The sequence below is a fragment of the Salvelinus alpinus genome, chromosome 8 (assembly GCF_045679555.1).
Source record: "Salvelinus alpinus chromosome 8, SLU_Salpinus.1, whole genome shotgun sequence".
Lineage (NCBI taxonomy): Eukaryota > Metazoa > Chordata > Actinopteri > Salmoniformes > Salmonidae > Salvelinus > Salvelinus alpinus.
The window spans coordinates 69,823,568-69,845,750 of NC_092093.1; the positions used below are offsets into that span (position 1 = coordinate 69,823,568).

General features: G+C 43.7%; 1 protein-coding gene across 2 annotated transcripts; it reads right to left on the reverse strand.

Annotated features, from left to right (window-relative positions):
• Nucleotides 1-10,955: 10,955 nt before the first annotated feature.
• On the reverse strand, nucleotides 10,956-20,924 carry arxa (aristaless related homeobox a). Of its 2 annotated transcripts, none has more exons than XM_071414872.1 (5): nucleotides 20,482-20,924; nucleotides 19,438-20,026; nucleotides 17,068-17,113; nucleotides 14,873-15,204; nucleotides 10,956-12,666 (listed from the first exon to the last, which is right to left on the reverse strand). In XM_071414872.1, the coding sequence occupies exons 1-5, from the start codon at nucleotides 20,666-20,668 to the stop codon at nucleotides 12,405-12,407; spliced, it is 1,416 nt and encodes a 471-aa protein (XP_071270973.1). In that variant the 5' UTR covers nucleotides 20,669-20,924; the 3' UTR covers nucleotides 10,956-12,404. The 2 variants fall into 2 exon arrangements, with proteins under 2 accessions (XP_071270973.1, XP_071270974.1); XM_071414873.1 differs by having other exon boundaries at nucleotides 12,538-12,666; nucleotides 14,861-15,204.
• Nucleotides 20,925-22,183: the final 1,259 nt, after the last annotated feature.

The following is a 22,183-nucleotide window of genomic DNA, read 5'->3' on the forward strand; positions in this document are numbered from 1 at the left end:
TCTCCTTGGTACTGTATGTTGATACATGTTTGTATGAACTGGCCTTTTCAATTAGCTGTTTGGTGGCTTAGGGATGTGTGTGTGTGACAGTAGGAATGTGTGTGTGTGTTCTAGTGTGTCTAAGGGCCTCTTAAATTAGTATATTAGGGAATATCCGCTGTGTGTTCTCCATCCTTCACTGTAGTTGTGTATGTATAATGACAGACTGATCATTTTTACTAGGTCTCATCATCATTGCAGGAACCATTTCCATAAACGCCGCTTCAGAAATCACTACACGCCAGCCTCAGACTCCTAGAACAGACCTTAAGTAGGCTCAACACTTAAACCACCATTCCCTATTGTGTGTGTGTGTGTGTGCATATAGTGGCATTACATTTTTATATATATATATATATATATATATATATATATATATATACTGAACAAAAATATAAGCACAACATTTAAAGTGTTGGTCTCATGTTTCATGAGCTGAAATAAAAGATCCCAGAAATGTTTCATGCTCACAAAAAGCTTAATTCTCAATTTTATGCACAAATATTACATCCCTGTGAGCATTTCTCCTTTGCCAGGATACTATATCCACCTGAAGGTGTGGCATAACAAGAAGCTGATTTAAACAGCATGATCATTACACAGGTGCGCCTTGTGCTGTGGGAAAATAAAAGGCCACTCTAAAATGTGCTGTTTTGTCACACAACGCAATGACACAGATGTCTCAAGTTTTGATGGAGTGTGCAATTGGCATGCTGACTGCAGGAATGTCCAACAGAGCTGTTGCCAGATAACTGAATGTTAATTTCTCTATCAATGTAATTTTTGAGAATTTGGCCATACATCCACCTGGCCTCACAACCGCAGACCAGACCATGTGTAACCATGCCAGCCCAGGACCTCCACATCTGTCTGACTGGGTTCTCAATAGTATTTATGTCTAATAAAGCCCTTTTGTGTGGAAAAACTCATTCTGATTGGCTGGGCCTGGCTCCCCAATGGGTGGCCCACCCATGGCTGTGGCACTGACCAGTCATGTCAAATCCATAGATTAGGGCCTAATTAATTCATTTTAATTGAATGATTTCCTTCTATGAACTGTAAATCAGTATCTTTGAAATTGTTGCATGTTGCGTATTGTTTTTGTTGAGTATATTTATTAAATCACATCATGAAGGTGGGTTTAATACTTAATGGCAGTTTTTATTCTACTTTTACCAGATTAAATCATCAGTGGCGCGGCTTTTGTATTTATGCGTTCCTTTCCTCGAGCTCTGCGGAAGGAAAAAGCATCATATTCACATCAGCAACAGCAGCGATGTGCACGTCAATCCACGTGCGTTCCTGCATGGGCGAATAACTGGGTTTTTCAATAAGGCTGTGATTCCCGAATCACCTCCCAAACAAGACATCGCATTAATTCGACGTTGTCCTAGACTAATAAAGAGCGAACGAGTCGTATTGTGTGCGTGATGTTAAGCTTTATTGCCTGTCCTATTTGACCAGAATGGCGGCGTTGAGCAAAGCGTCGGACAAGGCCTTCTTTGATGAGGTAATTAGCGGCCTATTCTATCCCTATTATTCATAGCGCGGTGGAACATGTAAGTACCAGGAAGGGTGTCAAAGGGAGAGCCGGTCCTATTGCTGTGTGCCTCTTGTTCGTCCTGAAAGGACAGCTATGAGACGATAAACCGCTTAATACAGCCAGCTAATTGGATGAGAGCGAAGGGGAGCGTAGGGAATTAAGGGAGAGAAGGAAAAAGGGACTAGAGTGCCAGAGGCCTACCTATTCACTCCTTTTATTCACCTCCATCTCCTCTCTCTCCCCAACTCCTCTCATCAGTCTGCGTCACTAGTCCGAGGGGAGGCGAGATGGCTCCTCATCAAAACAGCTTTTAGAGCGCCTCACGGGAACGGGGAGAGGAGTGATTGGGGGCTATTCTGTTGGAAGGGTTCGGTGGGAGAGAGGGTCCTGGAGAGTCGGAAATCAGCGGTCAAATCAGTCTCGCGCAGACCAGGGATGTAAGCTATATGATGAAATGGGTGCGTCATTGTGGAGAGCAATTTTAGACATCTCTAATAGGCAACCTTTATAAGAAGATTGTGGTCGTGTTGGCCATAGGTCTATATATTCTCATTTTTACTCAAAATGTTCCCTATTTGAAAATGTTATATTATTATATTCAGAACCTATTCATAGATATATCTTAAAAGGGAACTTTCATTATTTGATGTATAGACCTACATTATGGCGTTTTCAAAGTCGTTTGAAACCGAGAGCCTATCCAATCTACAGGCCATTCTCTGTCAAAGAATGTTCAATATTCTCTAATGTGCGCGCACCTAACAAGTGAGAATTAGTAGAACCATGAACAAGGGCCCCCGTGGCCACGACAACTCATTTCAATCTTCTCGTCTTTTTCTCACTCTGGAAAGAAAGTTTAAGCCTCGAGCGCAGCGGGTCACCTGCCTCCTGCGAAGCTCCAGGCATTCCCCAGATATTAGGGGCAAATGGGTTTGCCATTCATTAGTAATGTTCACAATAAGACCTCATATACAATCCTATACATAAAAACACGCTCTAATGGTCTTTTTTCCCCATAGAATGAGAATTTTGAAAACACTCAGAGTTCACATAGAAGGGGAGGGTTTGGGTACAAGAGAATTATTAGTTTTTTTTTGTGTCTTTATTTTGCGTAATAGTCCTTTGAGCGCAGAGAGCGAGTGTGCAGTTGTGTGTGCATAGCCAACACAGTCTCACATTCAATTCGCGCATATATGTACAAAATGTATTTCAGCAGATTTCGTGCGTTTTTGTGCATTTTTGGGGTGGTTCAATTCGTTTGAAAATACACGAATTTCTGTGCTACTTAATTCGTGCGAAAATACACGAATTTCTGTGCTACTTAATTCGTGCGAAAAGACACGAATTTAACCAGTAGGCGACACAAGCCTTTGCAACAGCCATATAGACGGATAATTTGTATTTCAACGTCATGAATATACAGAAATGTTGTCTTTGTTTAACCATGTTTTAAAATGTGTCGTTGTATGCCTATATGTACTGTTTTAGACTTGCTGAACAGAATTTTTGAGAAAAGACGCACATTTAAGTGCGACTTAATTCGTGGGAAATATTGTTTTATTAATGCCAATGCTGTTTTCTGTGCTTGATTTCGCTTAATACTTTGGATACTGGTGCACTTGTAATCAGAACGCCTTTTTGTCATGTAGGCAACCATACACGATTTTCTTCATAACCCATTTCATATTTCGTGAAGCCTAAATTACACAATTTTCTTCATAATGCATGTATTACATGTTCATGTAAAATAATGAATTGTGTTGGCTTACACTTATGGCCTTTCCAAGGCCTTTCCATACCTTAAGGGAACATTTTAGCACTCACCATATGGTGAGTGAGAAACGCCACATTGCAAATGTAAGGTCCCTTACTAGACGTCCTGCAACGTTTCTAAAATTCGTGGACGGCGTCGGGCCGTGCGCGGGGGAGAGATCTTTCAGGAAGTCATCAAACTAAATCTCTCGGACGTTCGGTTTCCGTTTTATAAAAATAACAAATTTTGGTCATTTTTCCGCAGTCTCGGAAATTCCCACCAGAGGGAAAATAAATAATATTGCAAATGCACAAGCACATTGCAAATGCATGTGGCCTTTTCTCCTAAACTGAAAATATTTCGAAGACGTAATGGACAGTTGGCCCCGAACAAGATGGCGTCGAGGCCTCAACGCTTTTTGAGTTATGGCCATTTTTCTGGGATTAAAGGTCAAAAACGTAAAGTAGGGTGCTAATTTGACCGCTTCACGTCAAAGTACATTTACATTTTACATTTAAGTCATTTAGCAGACGCTCTTATCCAGAGCGACTTACAAATTGGTGCATTCACCTTATGATATCCAGTGGAACAACCACTTTACAATAGTGCATCTAACTCTTTTAAGGGGGGGGGGGGGGGGGGTTAGAAGGATTACTTTATCCTATCCTAGGTATTCCTTAAAGAGGTGGGGTTTCAGGTGTCTCCGGAAGGTGGTGATTGACTCCGCTGACCTGGCGTCGTGAGGGAGTTTGTTCCACCATTGGGGTGCCAGAGCAGCGAACAGTTTTGACTGGGCTGAGCGGGAACTGTACTTCCTCAGAGGTAGGGAGGCGAGCAGGCCAGAGGTGGATGAACGCAGTGCCCTTGTTTGGGTGTAGGGCCTGATCAGAGCCTGAAGGTACGGAGGTGCCGTTCCCCTCACAGCTCCGTAGGCAAGCACCATGGTCTTGTAGCGGATGCGAGCTTCAACTGGAAGCCAGTGGAGAGAGCGGAGGAGCGGGGTGACGTGAGAGAACTTGGGAAAGTTGAACACCAGACGGGCTGCGGCGTTCTGGATGAGTTGTAGGGGTTTAATGGCACAGGCAGGGAGCCCAGCCAACAGCGACTTGCAGTAATCCAGACGGGAGATGACAAGTGCCTGGATTAGGACCTGCGCCGCTTCCTGCGTGAGGCAGGGTCGTACTCTGCGAATGTTGTAGAGCATGAACCTACAGGAACGGGTCACCGCCTTGATGTTAGTTGAGAACGACAGGGTGTTGTCCAGGATCACGCCAAGGTTCTTAGCACTCTGGGAGGAGGACACAATGGAGTTGTCAACCGTGATGGCGAGATCATGGAACGGGCAGTCCTTCCCCGGGAGGAAGAGCAGCTCCGTCTTGCCGAGGTTCAGCTTGAGGTGGTGATCCGTCATCCACACTGATATGTCTGCCAGACATGCAGAGATGCGATTCACCACCTGGTTATCAGAGGGGGGAAAGGAGAAGATTAATTGTGTGTCGTCTGCATAGCAATGATAGGAGAGACCATGTGAGGATATGACAGAGCCAAGTGACTTGGTGTATAGCGAGAATAGGAGAGGGCCTAGAACAGAACCCTGGGGGACACCAGTGGTGAGAGCACGTGGTGCGGAGACAGATTCTCGCCACGCCACCTGGTAGGAGCGACCTGTCAGGTAGGACGCAATCCAAGCGTGGACCTTGCCGGAGATGCCCAGCTCGGAGAGGGTGGAGAGGAGGATCTGATGGTTCACAGTATCAAAGGCAGCCGATAGGTCTAGAAGGATGAGAGCACATAAGTACATAAGCATACGGTGTCAGGAAAAAAAGAACCAGCCATTTATCTATCGTAATTTAAGAGAAATCGTACATTGACAAATTGGTCATGTTCACAAAAAGGAGTAAAACAAAAAAAAGTTACAGATCCAGTTGCAGTGTGTTCAGACGAAAATTTTTTAAGTGGGTCTCGAAGCTCTGCCAGAATTCTGTGATTTTATGTGATTTTATGAAATAACACACACTCATTTAACCCTCTGTAAATAAGTCAGTTCTTAACATAAAGACTTAAAACTCAATATTATATAAGAGCCTACCCCAAGGAGGATATGTGTTCGCTTTCAGCTTCCTATGTCAACCGGAAGTACCTTCAAATGGTGCCATAGGGTCAGTTTCGAAGGGTTAAAAAGGTCAGATCTGCCTCCCGGGTGGCGCAGTGGTCTAGGGCACTGCATCGCAGTGCTAGCTGCGCCACCAGAGTCTCTGGGTTCGTGCCCAGGCTCTGCCGCAGCCGGCCGCGACCGGGAGGTCCGTTGGCCTAGCGTCGTCCGGGTTAGGGAGGGTTTGGCCGGTAGGGATATCCTTGTCTCATCGCGCTCCAGCGACTCCTGTGGCGGGCCGGGGGCAGTGCGCGCTAGCCAAGGGGGCCATGTGCACGGTGTTTCCTCCGACACATTTGTGCGGCTGGCTTCCGGGTTGGAGGCGCGCTGTGTTAAGAAGCAGTGCGGCTTGGTTGGGTTGTGCTTCGGAGGACACGTGGCTTTCGACCTTCGTCTCTCCTGAGCCCATACGGGAGTTGTAGCGATGAGACAAGATAGTAATTACTAGCGATTGGATACCACGAAGAAAAGGGGATAAAAGGATGGAGTGAAAAAGTACGGTGCTTAAAGACACACAAAGCCTGCAATGGCATTGCCATTATCTCCAGGCCGTGCCGAGTTCAACGAGATGCCCCGCTTGACCGTAGCTAGCTCGGTCTGAGTGCAGCGACAGGGACAAGAAGAAGGACCCAAATGACCCTTTGACCTCAATTTCATATTTTTTTGCTTTTGGGAGACAGAGAGAGAACCGTTAAGGTTAGAAGCACAATTTGACCTCAGGAACGTTCCTAAGGTCCTCCCGATCTGTACAAGCCTAACATTGACCGTGTGGCATTAACCCTTAATAGTTAAAAGAAGGTGTTTACATCAAACAGTTTACAATGACATGTCTCCCCACAGGAAGTAATTGCCTGCTCCCCTAAATTCAACCTGAAGCCTATGTGGGTTAATAATGCCTTATGAACCTGTCTTCGATGACAGTCCATCCGGCCACTATGAGGTCTACCTGTGTCGATTCTAAGCTTCTTGGAGCAACCGGAAGTGGTTAAATCACCCTAAAAGTGTTTGCCATACCCAACCTGCAGTTTGAGAGAAATAGTGCATTCAACCCTATGTAAATCAGTGAGTTCTTAACGTATAGACTTAAAACTCAGGATTCTGTAAAAAGCCCACTCCAATGAGGATATGTGTTTACTTTCAGCTTCCTGTGCCAACCGGAAGTGCCATAATTGGTGTCAAAAGGGCTGTTTCGAAGGGTTAAAAAAGTCAAATCTTTCCAAAACTTAATATATGTGAATAGGCAACCCTCATGAACTGTAAATCAGTCATTCATCCCATCAGATTTCAAGGAAAAATTTACACACCCACACAGAAAGGATGGAGTGACACACTGAGGGGCTTAGAGGCAGACAGTGCCTGCAATAGTTACTTTTGTTTGAACTTTTAAAGAACCGTCAGACCTAGAGTTCTGAAACATTACAAACCTGTTCTAGAGCTCAGGTCGATTAAGCACGGTGAGTTATGTGGCTCTAGAAGGTTCTCGGACCGTTAAAAAGCCTTGGTGCATTTGCATTGACTTCAATTCATTTTGAGCATTACAAAATGGTGACATTTAGAAAAGTCCCAGAGTTGCAAGACTAGGTGCATTGAAACCGGCTCGGCCCATAGAGACGGACCCCGACATTTCTGTCCGATAGCTCATTCAAGGACCCCGTAGCAAGGCATGGAAAAAAGTGTAATTTCAGCACCAATTAAGGTTTTGCTCGGGCACCGAATGACCTATCGAGCCGAAACTTGGGATTCGAGGTCGCCTCACATAGGGCTAAACATAATGTGAAAACTGGACCCGCAGCTAGAACATAACTACGTATTATTTGTTTTATTATGGTTTAAATGGAAGGCGCTGTGAATTTTGGGCCTGCTCTGAAATATGTGATAGTTAGCTTCTAAACGAGTTGGAAAAAGTGAGTTTGGAGTCAGATGGTATCAGTTTGGTGTCTGAAAATATCTAATTGGCTGATGGACACTGACTTGCTAGTTGACTTTTGTGCATTTGCAATATGTTTCAACAGTGAAAAACCACCAAAATAGCATTCTGAAATCACCACTAAAAATGACATCAACATAGCCATGCCGAGTTCAACGAGATGCCCCGCTTGACCGTAGCTTGCTCGGTCTGAGCGCAGCGACAGTGACAAGAAGATGACCCTTGACCTACATTTCAAGTATTTTGCTTTTGGGAGACAGAGAGAGAACTGTTAAGGTTTAGAAGCACAATTTGACCTCAGGAACGTTCCTAAGGTCTCTGTGCAAACCTTGACCGTGTGGCATTAACCCTTAACAGTTAAAAGAAGGTGTTTACATCAAACAGTTTACAATGACATCTCACCCCATAGGAACACATTGCCTGCACCCCTAAATTCAACCTGAAGCCTATGTGGGTTATGAATGTCTTATGAACCTGTCTTCAATGACAATCCATCAAGCCACTATGAGGTCTACCTGTGTTGATTCTAAGCTTCCTGGAGCAACCGGAAGTGATAAAATCACCCTAAAAGTGTTTTGCCATACCCAACCAGCAGTTTGTGATATATAGTGCATTCAACCCTGTGTAAATCAGTCATTTCTTAACGTATAGACTTAAAACTCAGGATTCTGTAAAAGCATACCCCGATCAGGATATGTATTTACTTATAGCTTCCTGTGCCAACCAGAAGTGCCTTAAAATGGGGTCATAGGTGCTGTTTCGAAGGTTTAAAAAAGTCAGATCTTTCCAAAACTTTAAATGTGTGAATCGGTCAACCCTCATGAACTGTAAATCAGTAATTTCGCTAAACAGATGTCAAAGAAAAGCTCTCTCACACACACACACACACACACACACACACACACACACACACACACACACACACACACACACACACACACACACACACACACACACACACACACACAGCAAGGACGGAGTGAAAAAGTATGGTGCTTAAAGACACACAGAGCCTTAAATGCTTTTAGGGGGGATCCAGACTTCCATACCCGCTCTGGGAGCACTATACTACCGCCCCAAATCAATGGGTGCTGGCCTGAGTGATTTATGGAGGTTTTCAAAAAATATTCTGTTTTTTCTTCTGGAAAATATTTTATGTTTTTTCTTCTCGAGTCAATGGCCTGCGTGATTTATGGAGGTTTTCAAAAAATATTCTAAGTCCAAACTTTTCATGCATCTGGTATTTTTTTGGGGTTACCAGGCGTCATTTTTCAAAACGGTTGAAATTGCTTTTAGGGGGCATCCAGAGTGTCACATGACCGGATGAGGTAACTATTCTTGTTCTTCTTGTAACTTTCCGGTAGGCTAGAAGCTTTCCGGTGTTTTGCTGCTCGACACAGGTCGACGCAGGTATTGCACTTGATTTATCGTTATCGTAACCGTAGGTGCAGCCAAGTGGAAATACGAAAGCTTTCTAGCTATTTCGCACTGACGGTAATTTGAACACAAGAACGTTTCTAGTGAAAAGGTGCTTACACTCAGAGCCATGTATTTACACTCAGCCATCCTAGCCTTATTACGGGTTAATGTTTTGGTAATTTTGGTTGGCCAACAAAATGTAAGACTACAATGACTGCATACGTTTCCCCAAATGTTATACGAAAAAAAAATGTTTTGTTATTGATGGACAATGGCAAGGCTGCCATTGTATTTTCAGTTACATTCTGGTCAATAAAAATGGTTTACACGTTTGTTTTTTAAGAAATACATGGAACTACAACCGAATAAAACACCATTAGCCATCATGCATTGCATGATTCATTCTATACTGAAGTCTGTTCAGAAAAATCGAAAACAGTACATATAGGCATAAAACCACAATGTTTTAATAGGGATTAAATAAAGACAATATATATATAACCTTTAATGGTTATATGGTTAAAAAAAAGACAAAATATCTATATATTCATAACGTAAAATAAATAAATACAGGCGATCGCGTCTATGGTTGTTGCAACGGCTTGTGTGTCGCCAACTGGTTTTAAATTCGTGTCTTTTCGCACGAATTAAGTAGCACAGAAATTCGTGTATTTTCGCACGAATTAAGTAGCACAGAAATTCGTGTATTTTCAAACGAATTGAACCACCCCAAAAATGCACAAAAACGCACGAAATCTGCTGAAATACATTTTGTACATATATGCGCGAATTGAATGTGAGGCTGGGCTGGCATAGCAGGTCAGATTGTCGCGTAATGCAGGCTCGAGGTGGGTGGCAAGGGGGGTCTTTAGTACGCGGTTTTTATGGAAATATTAAGTGTCAAATTAGGACTGATCCAGCCGGAGAAAAGTTGAGTTTGCCACCCCCACCTTTCCCTCTCTCTCTCTCTTTCTCTCTCTATCTGTCTCTCTCTCCGACACGCACATAATTTCCATCTTTGATTGCGTTATCATTACATCCATCTGATGTCATTCTGTCTTGGATTAGCAGGTGTATAAAACAAGGCCGATGAAAGAAACGGGTTTCCACCAGAGCGAGACTATAAAAACGGACTAAATTAATCCGAAAGGTAATTTCACGCGGTTTTGTCCGAGACCATGGACGGGTCAAACGGGCGAGAATGACTTAGGTGAAAGGAAGCGCATTGATGGCGCGTAATAGAACCGCTTCTTAGGGATTTGGGGAATTAAGTCGTGGGTAGAGGGATGGATGAAAGCAGGAAGGGTAGAAGAGGGGGACTCGAGAGAAAGACGTTTTGATAAAGTGGTTTGTTACTTCATTAATGACAAAGGGACTCGCTTCCATCGACATGGCATTACCGATGTTAACACCAATTTAGCGCCTTTAAAAGTTTTTAAAGCGCGTTTTGTAGAGGGCCCCAAATAAAGTGGGCGATCTAATTGAAAACCCCTCGCCTTTGTCGCCCGTTTCACATGTGGGGATTTAGCTCATGAATATATGGGTCTGTATTTTGTCAACTCGGCTGGAGAGACCAGACGCACACAGCGGCCTAGAATTATATCTGTCATTGCTGAACTAATCTATTTTCTCTTTCAGTTAGCCTATCCAAGGTGACCAGCCACCATAGTGCCTATGAAAATAGGACTCTACTCCCGTTCTCAGCTCCTCACACTCACAACTGAATTATTTTCATTTCTGGTGAGCCTCTCCTTTTAAATTAAACTTGAAAACAATTTAGATCCGTTTTGGACCTATTTCCAAACGACTTTTCAATTGTTACATTAATGTTAAAGAATATTACCATAATTTAAGTCCTGCAATTTAATAAGCAATTACTTATAATAAAGGTTATTTTGATATAGACCTATATTATATGAAATTATTTGATAGTGGGTCTGAATATTTCGCATAATTAAAGGAAATGTGATTAATGTAATTCCACATTTAATCATTAAAACAACCTCATTGGAACTAACTCTTTATGCTATAATTTTACTATTCCTTTTCAAACATAGAACGGATTCACAAAATAATTTTGTTTTGAGGCATTCATTATAATATTATTTATAAATATGCAAGACAACATCAGTTTATTCATAACAATTTTATTAATAGTTCTATAATTCTATTTCACTATTTTTTAATTCCTGGGCATTTGTCAGTTCTATAAGGGGTTTAAATAATAATCTAAAGCATATTTCATTTCACCACTTTCATTTATTCATTTCTCTTTTTTCCATCTATTATTAAACCAGGAAATGTAGACAATCACTTTAAACAATTAAAAATAAATCCTGCCCTGCACTCAATCTGTTGTGGAACAGTTTTGACATAAATAATCATCTAAAAACCTATGATATTCCATAAACACAGGGGAATTTTACACAGGGACACATTCATACTCATAAAACACTACACCAAGTGCAACTTCTCAAAACATTGTCTTTTTCAAATATACAAGGCTCTGTTTTGAAAATCATCCTTTTTTGTTTTGTTTTTCATTTTTACAATAATATTTACAGCAGTTTACTTTCTTTCTCACACAGTTCAGATATAAGAGACACTGGATAGAATCTAAACTTCACTTCATTTGTCCTTTAGTCAAACTCAATTAGCTGAACATTTGTAGATTTTCTTCCAATAACTCTTCCAGATGATAATGTAAGTATCAATGAAGACAAAAGAACAAACTCGATGCAGGTTATTGAGCCAGCAACAGGTTGGGTTGCAGAGGAGGACAGAAAGGTCTATGGACAGGTTGGTTGCTTTGGCTTGGATGGAGACCTCCTCAGACTGCTATGGCACTGGGTTCATGTGGTCCAGACAAATGCCACAGTCTCCACTGTTCCTTTCCTAGTTCTGGTTCATTCTTTCTCTCTCCCCAGAGTCGAGTGAGCGAGCACGTGTGTGTGTGTGTGTGTGTGTGTGTGTGTGTGTGTGTGTGTGTGTGTGTGTGTGTGTGTGTGTGTGTGTGTGTGTGTGTGTGTGTGTGTGTGTGTGTGTGTGTGTGTGTGTGTGTCCAACCAGCAGGTAGTCATGGGAGTTTACCCCACTGAGATCGTAGTTTATATCTGTCACAGAAAAGAAAGTGGACTTTGTGAACCAGGAAGCATGAGCTAGAGATGGGTTAACACAATATGGAGGTGTTTGTGTGTCAGATTCTGGACGAAAGGGCTCTACAGCTAAAGGTTACGCTCATCCAGGAGACCTGGAAGAGTGGGGGGGAGGGGGGATGATGCTCTCACACACACACACACACACACAGCGCTTCGGTTTGCCAGTGCTATTTGAATTTGGTCGTGCTTTTTGTTTGAGGGTAAGAGGTATGGGTAAGATGGGGGGGGGGGGCTGTTGGGAAAGGAGTCTTCAGCCCAGAGAGGATCAGGGTTTAGGAGACAGAGATCAGGGGTCAGGGTTGGATCCATCCACCACTCCTTTCCCAGATCTGCAGGGATATGAGAGGTGGAGAGGGGGAACAGGTGATGGACAGAAGCCTAGGAAAGAGAGTGCTGGGTGGGGTAACAGCTGTTCAGCACACCTCCTTCCCTGGAGCTCCGCTTGGCAGGATGTTGAGCTGGGTGATCTGAGCAGAGTGCTCTTTAGCCTTCAGCCTCAGAGCTGCAATACTGGAGGCCCTGCGATCCGCTGCAGCTAAGGAGGAGGGAGAGGAGGAGGAAGGTTCGGAGAGGACTGGCGGAGGGATGGAGGGAGTCTCGACGGGCGGGGCAGGCTGGCGGAGGAGTGCGGCGGCGGTGGAAGCACTGGTCAGAGGGCCCATACTGGAGAAGAGCCTGAAAGAGAAGCAGGGATGACCGATGAAGGGATGGGAGAAAGAAGAGAGTGTTAGACCAGAATGTGAATGGCTTTTCCAGGTATTTGCAATCACCAGCATTTTTACACCAGTGCAGAAAAAAAAAGGATATAAGAAGAGGAAGCCACTTTAGATTATTGAGATACATGCCATGTGTTTGGAGTGTGTGTGTCTGTTTTGGCACCTCCGCTAACAGCTTGGTTGTCAGCATCACACTGTCAGCTAATTACTATCAACACTGACATGAATGCACACCAACATAGTCTCATGAGCAAAACACCCCAAGCAACATTCAGGGCTGAAAACTAACATCCTACGACCAACAAAGGTAGAGGTCAGGGGGGCCTGCTCTGTCTACGTAATAGTACTGAGGATGATGGATGCTGTTGGTCACCAGTGTGAGGTGGTGTTATAGGGTACAGTGCAGGTGTGAGGTGGTGTTATAGGGTACAGTGCAGGTGTGAGGTGGTGTTATAGGGTACAGTACGGGTGTGAGGTGGTGTTATAGGGTACAGTACAGGTGTGAGGTGGTCTTATAGGGTACAGTACGGGTGTGAGGTGGTGTTATAGGGTACAGTACAGGTGTGAGGTGGTGTTATAGGGTACAGTACAGGTGTGAGGTGGTGTTATAGGGTACAGTACAGGTGTGAGGTGGTGTTATAGGGTACAGTACGGGTGTGAGGTGGTGTTATAGGGTACAGTACAGGTGTGAGGTGGTGTTATAGGGTACAGTGCAGGTGTGAGGTGGTGTTATAGGGTACAGTACGGGTGTGAGGTGGTGTTATAGGGTACAGTACAGGTGTGAGGTGGTGTTATAGGGTACAGTACAGGTGTGAGGTGGTGTTATAGGGTACAGTGCAGGTGTGAGGTGGTGTTATAGGGTACAGTGCAGGTGTGAGGTGGTGTTATAGGGTACAGTACGGGTGTGAGGTGGTGTTATAGGGTACAGTACAGGTGTGAGGTGGTGTTATAGGGTACAGTGCAGGTGTGAGGTGGTGTTATAGGGTACAGTACAGGTGAGAGGTGGTGTTATAGGGTACAGTACAGGTGAGAGGTGGTGTTATAGGGTACAGTACAGGTGAGAGGTGGTGTTATAGGGTACAGTACAGGTGTGAGGTGGTGTTATAGGGTACAGTACAGGTGTGAGGTGGTGTTATAGGGTACAGTACAGGTGTGAGATGGTGTTATGTATTATAGGGTACAGTATAGGTGAGAGGTGGTGTTATATGGTACAGTATATGTGTGAGATGGTGTTATAGGGTACAGTACAGGTGTGAGGTGGTGTTATAGGGTACAGTATAGGTGTGAGGTGGTGTTATAGGGTACAGTACAGGTGTGAGGTGGTGTTATAGGGTACAGTACGGGTGTGAGGTGGTGTTATAGGGTACAGTACAGGTGTGAGGTAGTGTTATAGGGTACAGTGCAGGTGTGAGGTGGTGTTATAGGGTACAGTGCAGGTGTGAGGTGGTGTTATAGGGTACAGTACAGGTGTGAGGTGGTGTTATAGGGTACAGTACAGGTGTGAGGTGCTGTAATAGGGTACAGTACAGGTGTGAGGTGGTGTTATAGGGTACAGTACAGGTGTGAGGTAGTGTTATAGGGTACAGTACGGGTGTGAGGTGGTGTTATAGGGTACAGTACGGGTGTGAGGTGGTGTTATAGGGTACAGTGCAGGTGTGAGGTGGTGTTATAGGGTACAGTACAGGTGTGAGGTGGTGTTATAGGGTACAGTACAGGTGTGAGGTGGTGTTATAGGGTACAGTACAGGTGTGAGGTAGTGTTATAGGGTACAGTACGGGTGTGAGGTGGTGTTATAGGGTACAGTACAGGTGTGAGGTGGTGTTATAGGGTACAGTGCAGGTGTGAGGTGGTGTTATAGGGTACAGTACAGGTGTGAGGTGGTGTTATAGGGTACAGTACAGGTGTGAGGTGCTGTAATAGGGTACAGTACAGGTGTGAGGTGGTGTTATAGGGTACAGTATAGGTGTGAGATGGTGTTATAGGGTACAGTATAGGTGTGAGATGGTGTTATAGGGTACAGTACAGGTGTGAGGTGGTGTTATAGGGTACAGTACAGGTGTGAGGTGGTGTTATAGGGTACAGTACAGGTGTGAGGTGGTGTTATAGGGTACAGTACAGGTGTTAAATATACAAGTTTATGAAAGTAGAGGTACCTATTGTCTCACCTGCCGAAGGTGGGTCCCATGAAGGCGGGGTGACGGAACATAGCGGCTGTACCCAGGAATGTTCCGAGGCCCATCGGTGTCCCTAGGTGCTGGCCTGAGTGGTTGCTATGGGGATGAGCCAGACCAGGAAATGCAGCGGCTGCGGCAGCAGCAGCTGTCCAGGCAGACTCTAGAACAGGGTGAGGGTGTGGGGGAAAGGGACCCCCATCCAGGTAGTGGCTGAGGGGGTGGGCGGCTGACAGGGGGCCAGGGAAAGGGAGTCCAGAGGGGTGTGTCTGGACACCTGCCTTTTCACGCTTACGCCACTTAGCACGACGATTCTGAAACCATACCTATAGAGAGAGAGTGGGAGAGAGGTCAGAGGTTAGCTAACATAGATATAGGTAGGCTACATTTCATTTTGTATAGGTTTATTAGATTGCGTGAATAGATACAATTTAGCATAATAAAACAAAGTTGTCTGCCCATGCTGGCTTCCTACAAATTGATATTGAGAAACATGAACAACTTTGGAGCAATATAAGGTGACATAAGGTTATTTAGGCAGCGGCCTATATTTGGAAGACCGGGAAACCCTTGCTGTGCCACATCGAACCTGCTCGAGCACAAGCTCCTGTGTAAACGGAAGATCCCATCGCTCTGGTTCATGAGGTGACAAACAGGCGGAAAGTCAGCGGTAATTACACAAGCACTAAAACCCGCGCTCCCTCATGGTCCGTTAGTCTAAAGTTAGCTAATTAAAATCAGTTCCCCCTGCAGTCTGACTGATAGACTGAGATCGGTGTGGCGCGCCGTAATTAAGAACCGTGTTAACAAAAGATGGGGAGAATAGCAGCTGAACAGAGTCCAATAACAATTAATGCGCTTTAAATTAAATTCTTCAAAATGTTGAACAAGTCATTTCCAAAGGGTATTTAACTTTCCCACGCCCCCCCCCCCCCCCCCCCCTTGCCTATTGCGCTACTGAAACAGGGGCTCTAACAATGGAAGAAAATGTCAACAGTAAGAGAAAGTGAGCGATATTAGCCCTGCACACACACACACACACTATTCCGTCGTTGGAAGCTGTTAAGCATTACACGGCCCTTCGGGAATGTATGAGTTTTATCACCTCCCGATGGAGCCCGTTAAGTGATTTGTTCACCTACGGTCCGGCGAAGGGACATCTGTTGTTTTATACCGGCCGTAACCCCGGATGGAGCATCGCTGTGTTTGAACTGTCTCTTTGGTTATGAGCCCTGGGCTAATACATGCAAGCCACGCTCTCTATGGAGAGATAGGAGAGGAGAGGAGAGTAGATGGGGGGGGGGAGCAAACACCTTTAATGGTCCCTCATTCGCTCCAAGTGCAAAGCATCGGATCAATGCGGCTCTATTGCAATCACAAAATGAGAAATCAAATAGCATTATTCTGCAGCCACCCCTTTCTCCCCCTCCCCTCTCCTCTCTTTCTCTCCAACTCCATCTCCCCCCTCTCTCTCTCTTCCTCACTCTCCACCTCATACACCTTCTCTCTCTCTCTCTCTCTCCCTTTCTCGTTCCGGCGATGGTAATTCAAACACCATTTTCTCCCTGAGAATAGCTCGTGTTTGCTCTTGGACTAAGTGCGCTTTTATGAATCGTCCGCGTCCGCTTAATTACCGTTAAAACGTCCCTCGGTGCATGTAATAACTTCCAATAACAGGATGGAGCTTCGCTACGCAGCGATTGGGGTCATTTAACACATTTCAGGGTAGTAAATCACTCAGACCCGCATAAAGACTTTTATCCATAGGCTATTGCTCAAGGCCTGATTTTGTGCCAACTTTATTGTATGCGTCATGTCAACACAAAAAAACAGCAAACAACGTAGGCATATTGGGAAATACAAATAATTATAGACTTAGTAAAATTATGATTCTATGAAGGTGTAAATCTGAAGATGCTTGGAAATTATGTTAGGCCTACATTGTATAAATATGCATTTGACGTTTTTGATTATTATAACAAGACAAAGGCCTAATAATAATAAAATAGGAATTGTTTCATTACATACTCTAAGCCTAAGTGGTACTGGCCTTTATATTCGTTTCTAATTTGGTAGCCTATTTATTTCAATAACCTATTTGAAATGTTTAAGTGTCATTATATAACCATTTTAGTTGAAAGCGACAGTCAGCCGTAATTGCAGCAATAAAACGTTAAAAAGCCACTTACTTGGACGCGCGCCTCGGTCAGATCCAGCCGCATCGCAAGCTCTTCTCTGAAAAGGTAAGAAAAGAGGTTACCGTTTTTGACCGAGAACTCGAATGTTTTATATCTCTCCCGCACCCGTAACAATACAAGAAAATAGTTATTTTTCAGACACCGAAAACCCACAGAGAAACGACAGTCCTTTATGCTATTTTCCTTACCATGGTTTGAGGGAAATTGTCAGGGTGATTGTATTGTAATCTGTCTTTTTCCCCCCCATAATAGCTGCCTTATACAATGGCTTTCTTTCGAGTCAGTGGAACAACATAATGGTGGAATTTGGAAATAATGACATCCAAACTATTACAAAGACATCGTGCGCTTGGCTGAAATAGAAGTCTATACATGCACAAATTGATTACCACAATTTCGCCTTAGAAATAATAAAAGCACAAAAACATCGATCAACAATAGCATATTTATTATTTGGCTCATGTTGCCATTGTTAAATAATATTTTCCAAATCCCCGTTTAAAACATTATATTTTCTATTCCTTATCTTGAACGTGTCCTATAGATGATTTACCTTACTGAAAATGATAGGCTAGCCCGTCTGGCTGCTGCATGCATGAAAAATAATGACATTCTGAAGCCTGTTGTACATTTCATTATGCATAGTAATATTCCATTCTGTAATAGTACAATTATAATAAGATAATAGGCTAATGAGAAAAATCTCAAATCTAAATATTCAACTCTACATGCGGGGTCCTGAAAACACATAGGCCTAGCTAGAATACATTTGCTTTTAGAATAATATTAGGTTTTCTTTCATGGTTGAAAAAAAGACTTACATTTGAAATTCCCTTAAAGGCCTACATTTTGTAGTCTATTGCATCAAAAAAAGAAGTAGGACCTACTCGTGTATAATTATTTTTTTTTTTTAAATAAATTAAATTTAAAAAAAACTCTTATCTAGAGGCAGGTAGCCTAGTGGTTAGAGCGTTGGGTCAGTAACCGAAAGGTTGCTGAATCGAATCCCCGATCTGACAAGATAAATATCTGTCGTTCTTCCCCTGAACAAGGCAGTTAACCCACTGTTCCCCGGTAGGCCGTCATTGTAAATAAGAATGTATTCTTAACTGACTTGCCTAGTTAAATAAAGGTTACATTTAAACATTTATTTTTATTTAGAGCAGCCTTAGCAGTGACTTACTCTCAATTCATCAGTAAGAAGAAAAACTATTGCATTCCATGACGTGATTGAGGAGCAAAACATAATGAGTCTGAAATAGAATTATATGCCAGTAGCCTATGTGTAGCCTTAACAAAAATGAAAAAATAGACACGATTTAATATGATTGAATTAATTTGACACTGCCAAAAACATTATTTGCCTTTAATTGTCAGGAACAGATGATTTGTGTGAAATGCTGTTTTCACGTTCTCTGTTCTCTCGAGATGCGTAGCCTAGACCTTCAGCTAATGAATGAATAAAGAAAGAGTTGACGTGCGCGTCATCGTGTGTGTGCATGTGTGTGGGTGTATGTGTGTGTGCGCGTTTTATACTCTTGAGCTTGGGCAGGCCCAGAAACCTACATTTCGTTGAATAGATCAGCAGTGCGCACGGACGAGCTGCCACCAGCTAATTTTCCAAATGAGAATAATATCCATATCGCCGATAACAATGAGATGAGGTAAATGTGTCAAAACGGATTGGTTCTCCCACTTTAAGCTATTGTTCTGCCTTATGTAAGGCACTGGTTCGGCTACATGGTAGGTGTCAACTCACCAGTCTCGAATTATAGCTGGGTTGAATTACCTAAGTGGATAAAAAGTGGACTGTTTTCTAGGCCTACTATTTTTTACATAAATAAATAGTGATGATAAAGGGTTTTAATGTTGTTACCGCATACATCACAATTAAAATATAGGCATCATAAATGACAAGGCTTATGCATGTTTGACCTCATGTTATAAAAGTTGATACACCATTGTATGAAATAGCAGATTTGTGACATTCTTTCACATTATTCTGAGTTATATGTTTGCCTCTGGTAGTTGTATCTCAGGCTCTGTAAAGATAAAATAATGTTATATTTTCCAACTTCAACTATTCCATTATTACTATTATGATTATTATTACTAAAGTAGGCACACTGCTACTTATTGTTCGTTATGTAGCATACAACTAATGTAGCTTAGACGAAAAAAGTGTAACGTGAAATAGAAACGTCTATCCAAAACGTGCATTTAACGAAATGTTGTCAACGAAATGTTGTCATGGTTGGGTGACATTGTTGTAGGTGTTGCAACAATGATGGCGTTAATGTTAGGGATGTTGCATATGAATGAATACCTGAGTCTGTGCTGTAACTGTAGCCTATACTGTACCTGGTGAAAACATCGGGGTAGTGTGTCTTCTGGAAAGCCCTCTCCAGCTCCTCCAGCTGATAGCTGGTGAATGTAGTCCTGTATCTTCTTTGCTTGCGTTTTAGCATTCCTTCCTCCGAATCACTGCCTGCGGACAGACACACGCTGTCCTCGCCGTCCCTCACGTCTCCATCCCCGGCGTGGAGGCTCTCCCTCTCGTCGTCCTTCGGGGAGAGACCCATCGCCTCCCCGCAGCTCTCCTCCTCTTTTCCCGCGTCCTCGTCAAACTTCATCGACCCTAACTCGCCCAGCCTTAGTCCAGGCCCATCTTCCGGCCCTTCAGTGGGACTCTGGCCTCCCTCTCCCCGGATCAGGGACGCGTTCTCCCGGTACGATTTGCTCCGGCTGATGCTCACCTGTGGAGCCTGGATGATTTTGAGGCTCTCGCAGGCTTGGTCCACCAGGAGCCTCTCCTTGTCCAATTTCTCCCCTAGGTCGTGAACTAAACCCCGGCCGTGGTCCAGGTACTTCCCCCCTGGTCCGTAGAGCCGGCGCATCTTTGATGGAAGGTGCATGTCTGTGTCTAGTGATAGGGGATCTTTAGTTGAGCCTATAGTGAGGGTGTCAAAGGTATGGAGAGGATGACGAGACATGTGTAAGTGCAGGAAAAGCAAATGGAGTCCGGAGCGCAACAAGGCGCAAAGTTATGCACAATGCATTAAAGTGATAATGTTTGAATAAACTTGAAAATGTATTGTTTCTGTCTACAATTGCATGCACATTTGAGTAGCCTATGTATCGTATCGACGATAAGTTGACAAATATCTTATTTTCCACTATCGCACAACCTCAGACACTTTTAAATCTGATGGACCATTATTAGCAAATGTTTACTTCCATTCTGCAGTCAGCTGTAGCCAATGCTTTATGTTGATGGTTTATTATCATGTTATAAACACACACCGTTTTATTGCCTATATTCAACAACCAAAACATGTCATTGGAGCATGCAGCAACCCTTTCCCAAGTTGGAGAGCCATGTCTTCATGAGCGGGGTTGTCTTACCTTCGGTCTGCTTGTCGTGCTCCTGTCTCCCGGGTAGAGCTGTCAAACTTTGCGCCCCTATCAGCCTGACTTTACAGGGGCTCCGTCGGCCCAGAATACTGTCTATACAATAGGAGGAGAGCAGAGTGGGCGATTTACTCTTACATTCTCCCCGGTCGTGGATATCTTCTTTGAACTGACTAGTCATTTTGATCTGTTTAGTGAAGCGCTTATTTGACAGGAGAGCGGCAGTAGCCTAAATATGATCCTCACTCACCCTCCCTCACTCTCTTTCTTTCTCTCTCTTTCCCTCACTCTCTCTCTTTCCCCCTCTCTCTCTCTCTCTCTCTCTCCCTCTCTCTCTCTGACGTTCCGAGATTGTTCCTCTCACTATCCCTCCCTACCCACGGTTAATGACAGACACTGTTGGCTGGCTCAAGCTCCGCTCTCCGCGTGCTCGCATTGACGTGTGTTATATCCCCTGATTGGCTCGCGTCGGGGAAAGAGAAGCTTTATATATTTTAGATGTTAAAGTTAATTTTGGAGAAACGGAAAAAAACAAAGCTTGCGGTGGAACCCGGTTCCGATGGATTGAACTCAGTATTCGATTTTCCTTTTGGATTTCAAAAGGATATTGTAGGCCTACAAATAATATGCTGCTAATAATAATTATAATAGCCCAACAATAGTAATTATAATAATAATAACAACAACAATAATAAAGACATTATATTGGCCTATCCAAATATGGATTATTTTGTTGAGTTAAATAATCATGCATCATAGTTCAGCCCTTCAGTTAAAGGAAAATTCCACCCAAAAACTATCTTTTGGTATTTGTTTCATTAGTTCATTGTTGATATAGTCCCAAATGTTTTGCATGTCAGCAATCAAGTTTTCAATATATACTGTATATAACTTTCAAAATACAAAAATACAGCAGGTATGATGCAAAACGCATATTTCTGTATTTTGAAGGTTATATACTGTATCTGATTACAGTCTTGTCCCATTGCTGCAACTCCCGTACGGACTCGGGAAAGGCGAAGGTCGAGAGCCATGTGTCCTCAGAAATACGACCCCTCCAAGCCGCACTGCTTATTGACACACTGCCCGCTTAACCTGGAAGCCAGTCGCACCAAATGTGTCGGAGGAAACACCGTACAGCTGGCAACCGAAGTCAGCATGCATACGCCCGGCCGCCACAAGGAGTCGCTAGAGTGCGATGGGACAAGGCCGGCTCATGAGGTTAGATCGAACCCGGATCTGTACAGACACCTCTAGCACTGCGATGCAGTGCCTTAGACCGCTGTACCACTCGGGAGGCCCCTGTGGAATGTAGCACATGGCAATGTGTGAAACTTTCTCAGCCTGAAGTGTCCCTCTTGTGTTGCCTCATTAGTTAACTTTTGAGGTGGTACGATCGGGTAAAACGGTTGAGGGAAGACGGTCATGTGTGCTAGCAAGACAGAGGTCTCGAGTTTGTGTATGGGCCGAATTGGGAGGTGCTGGTTCTCGCTAAACAAGCAGCGTGACATTTTTCACACTAACATGCAAAACATTTTGGGAGTATATCAACAATGGACTAAACAAATATCAAAAGATAGTTTTGAGATGGAGTTTTCCTTTAACGGAAGGGCTGAACTGATGCATGATTGCTGGGCTGCACCCATGATACAAGTCAGTATTTGATGTGCATCCATGTCTGAGGAAGTTAGATGTG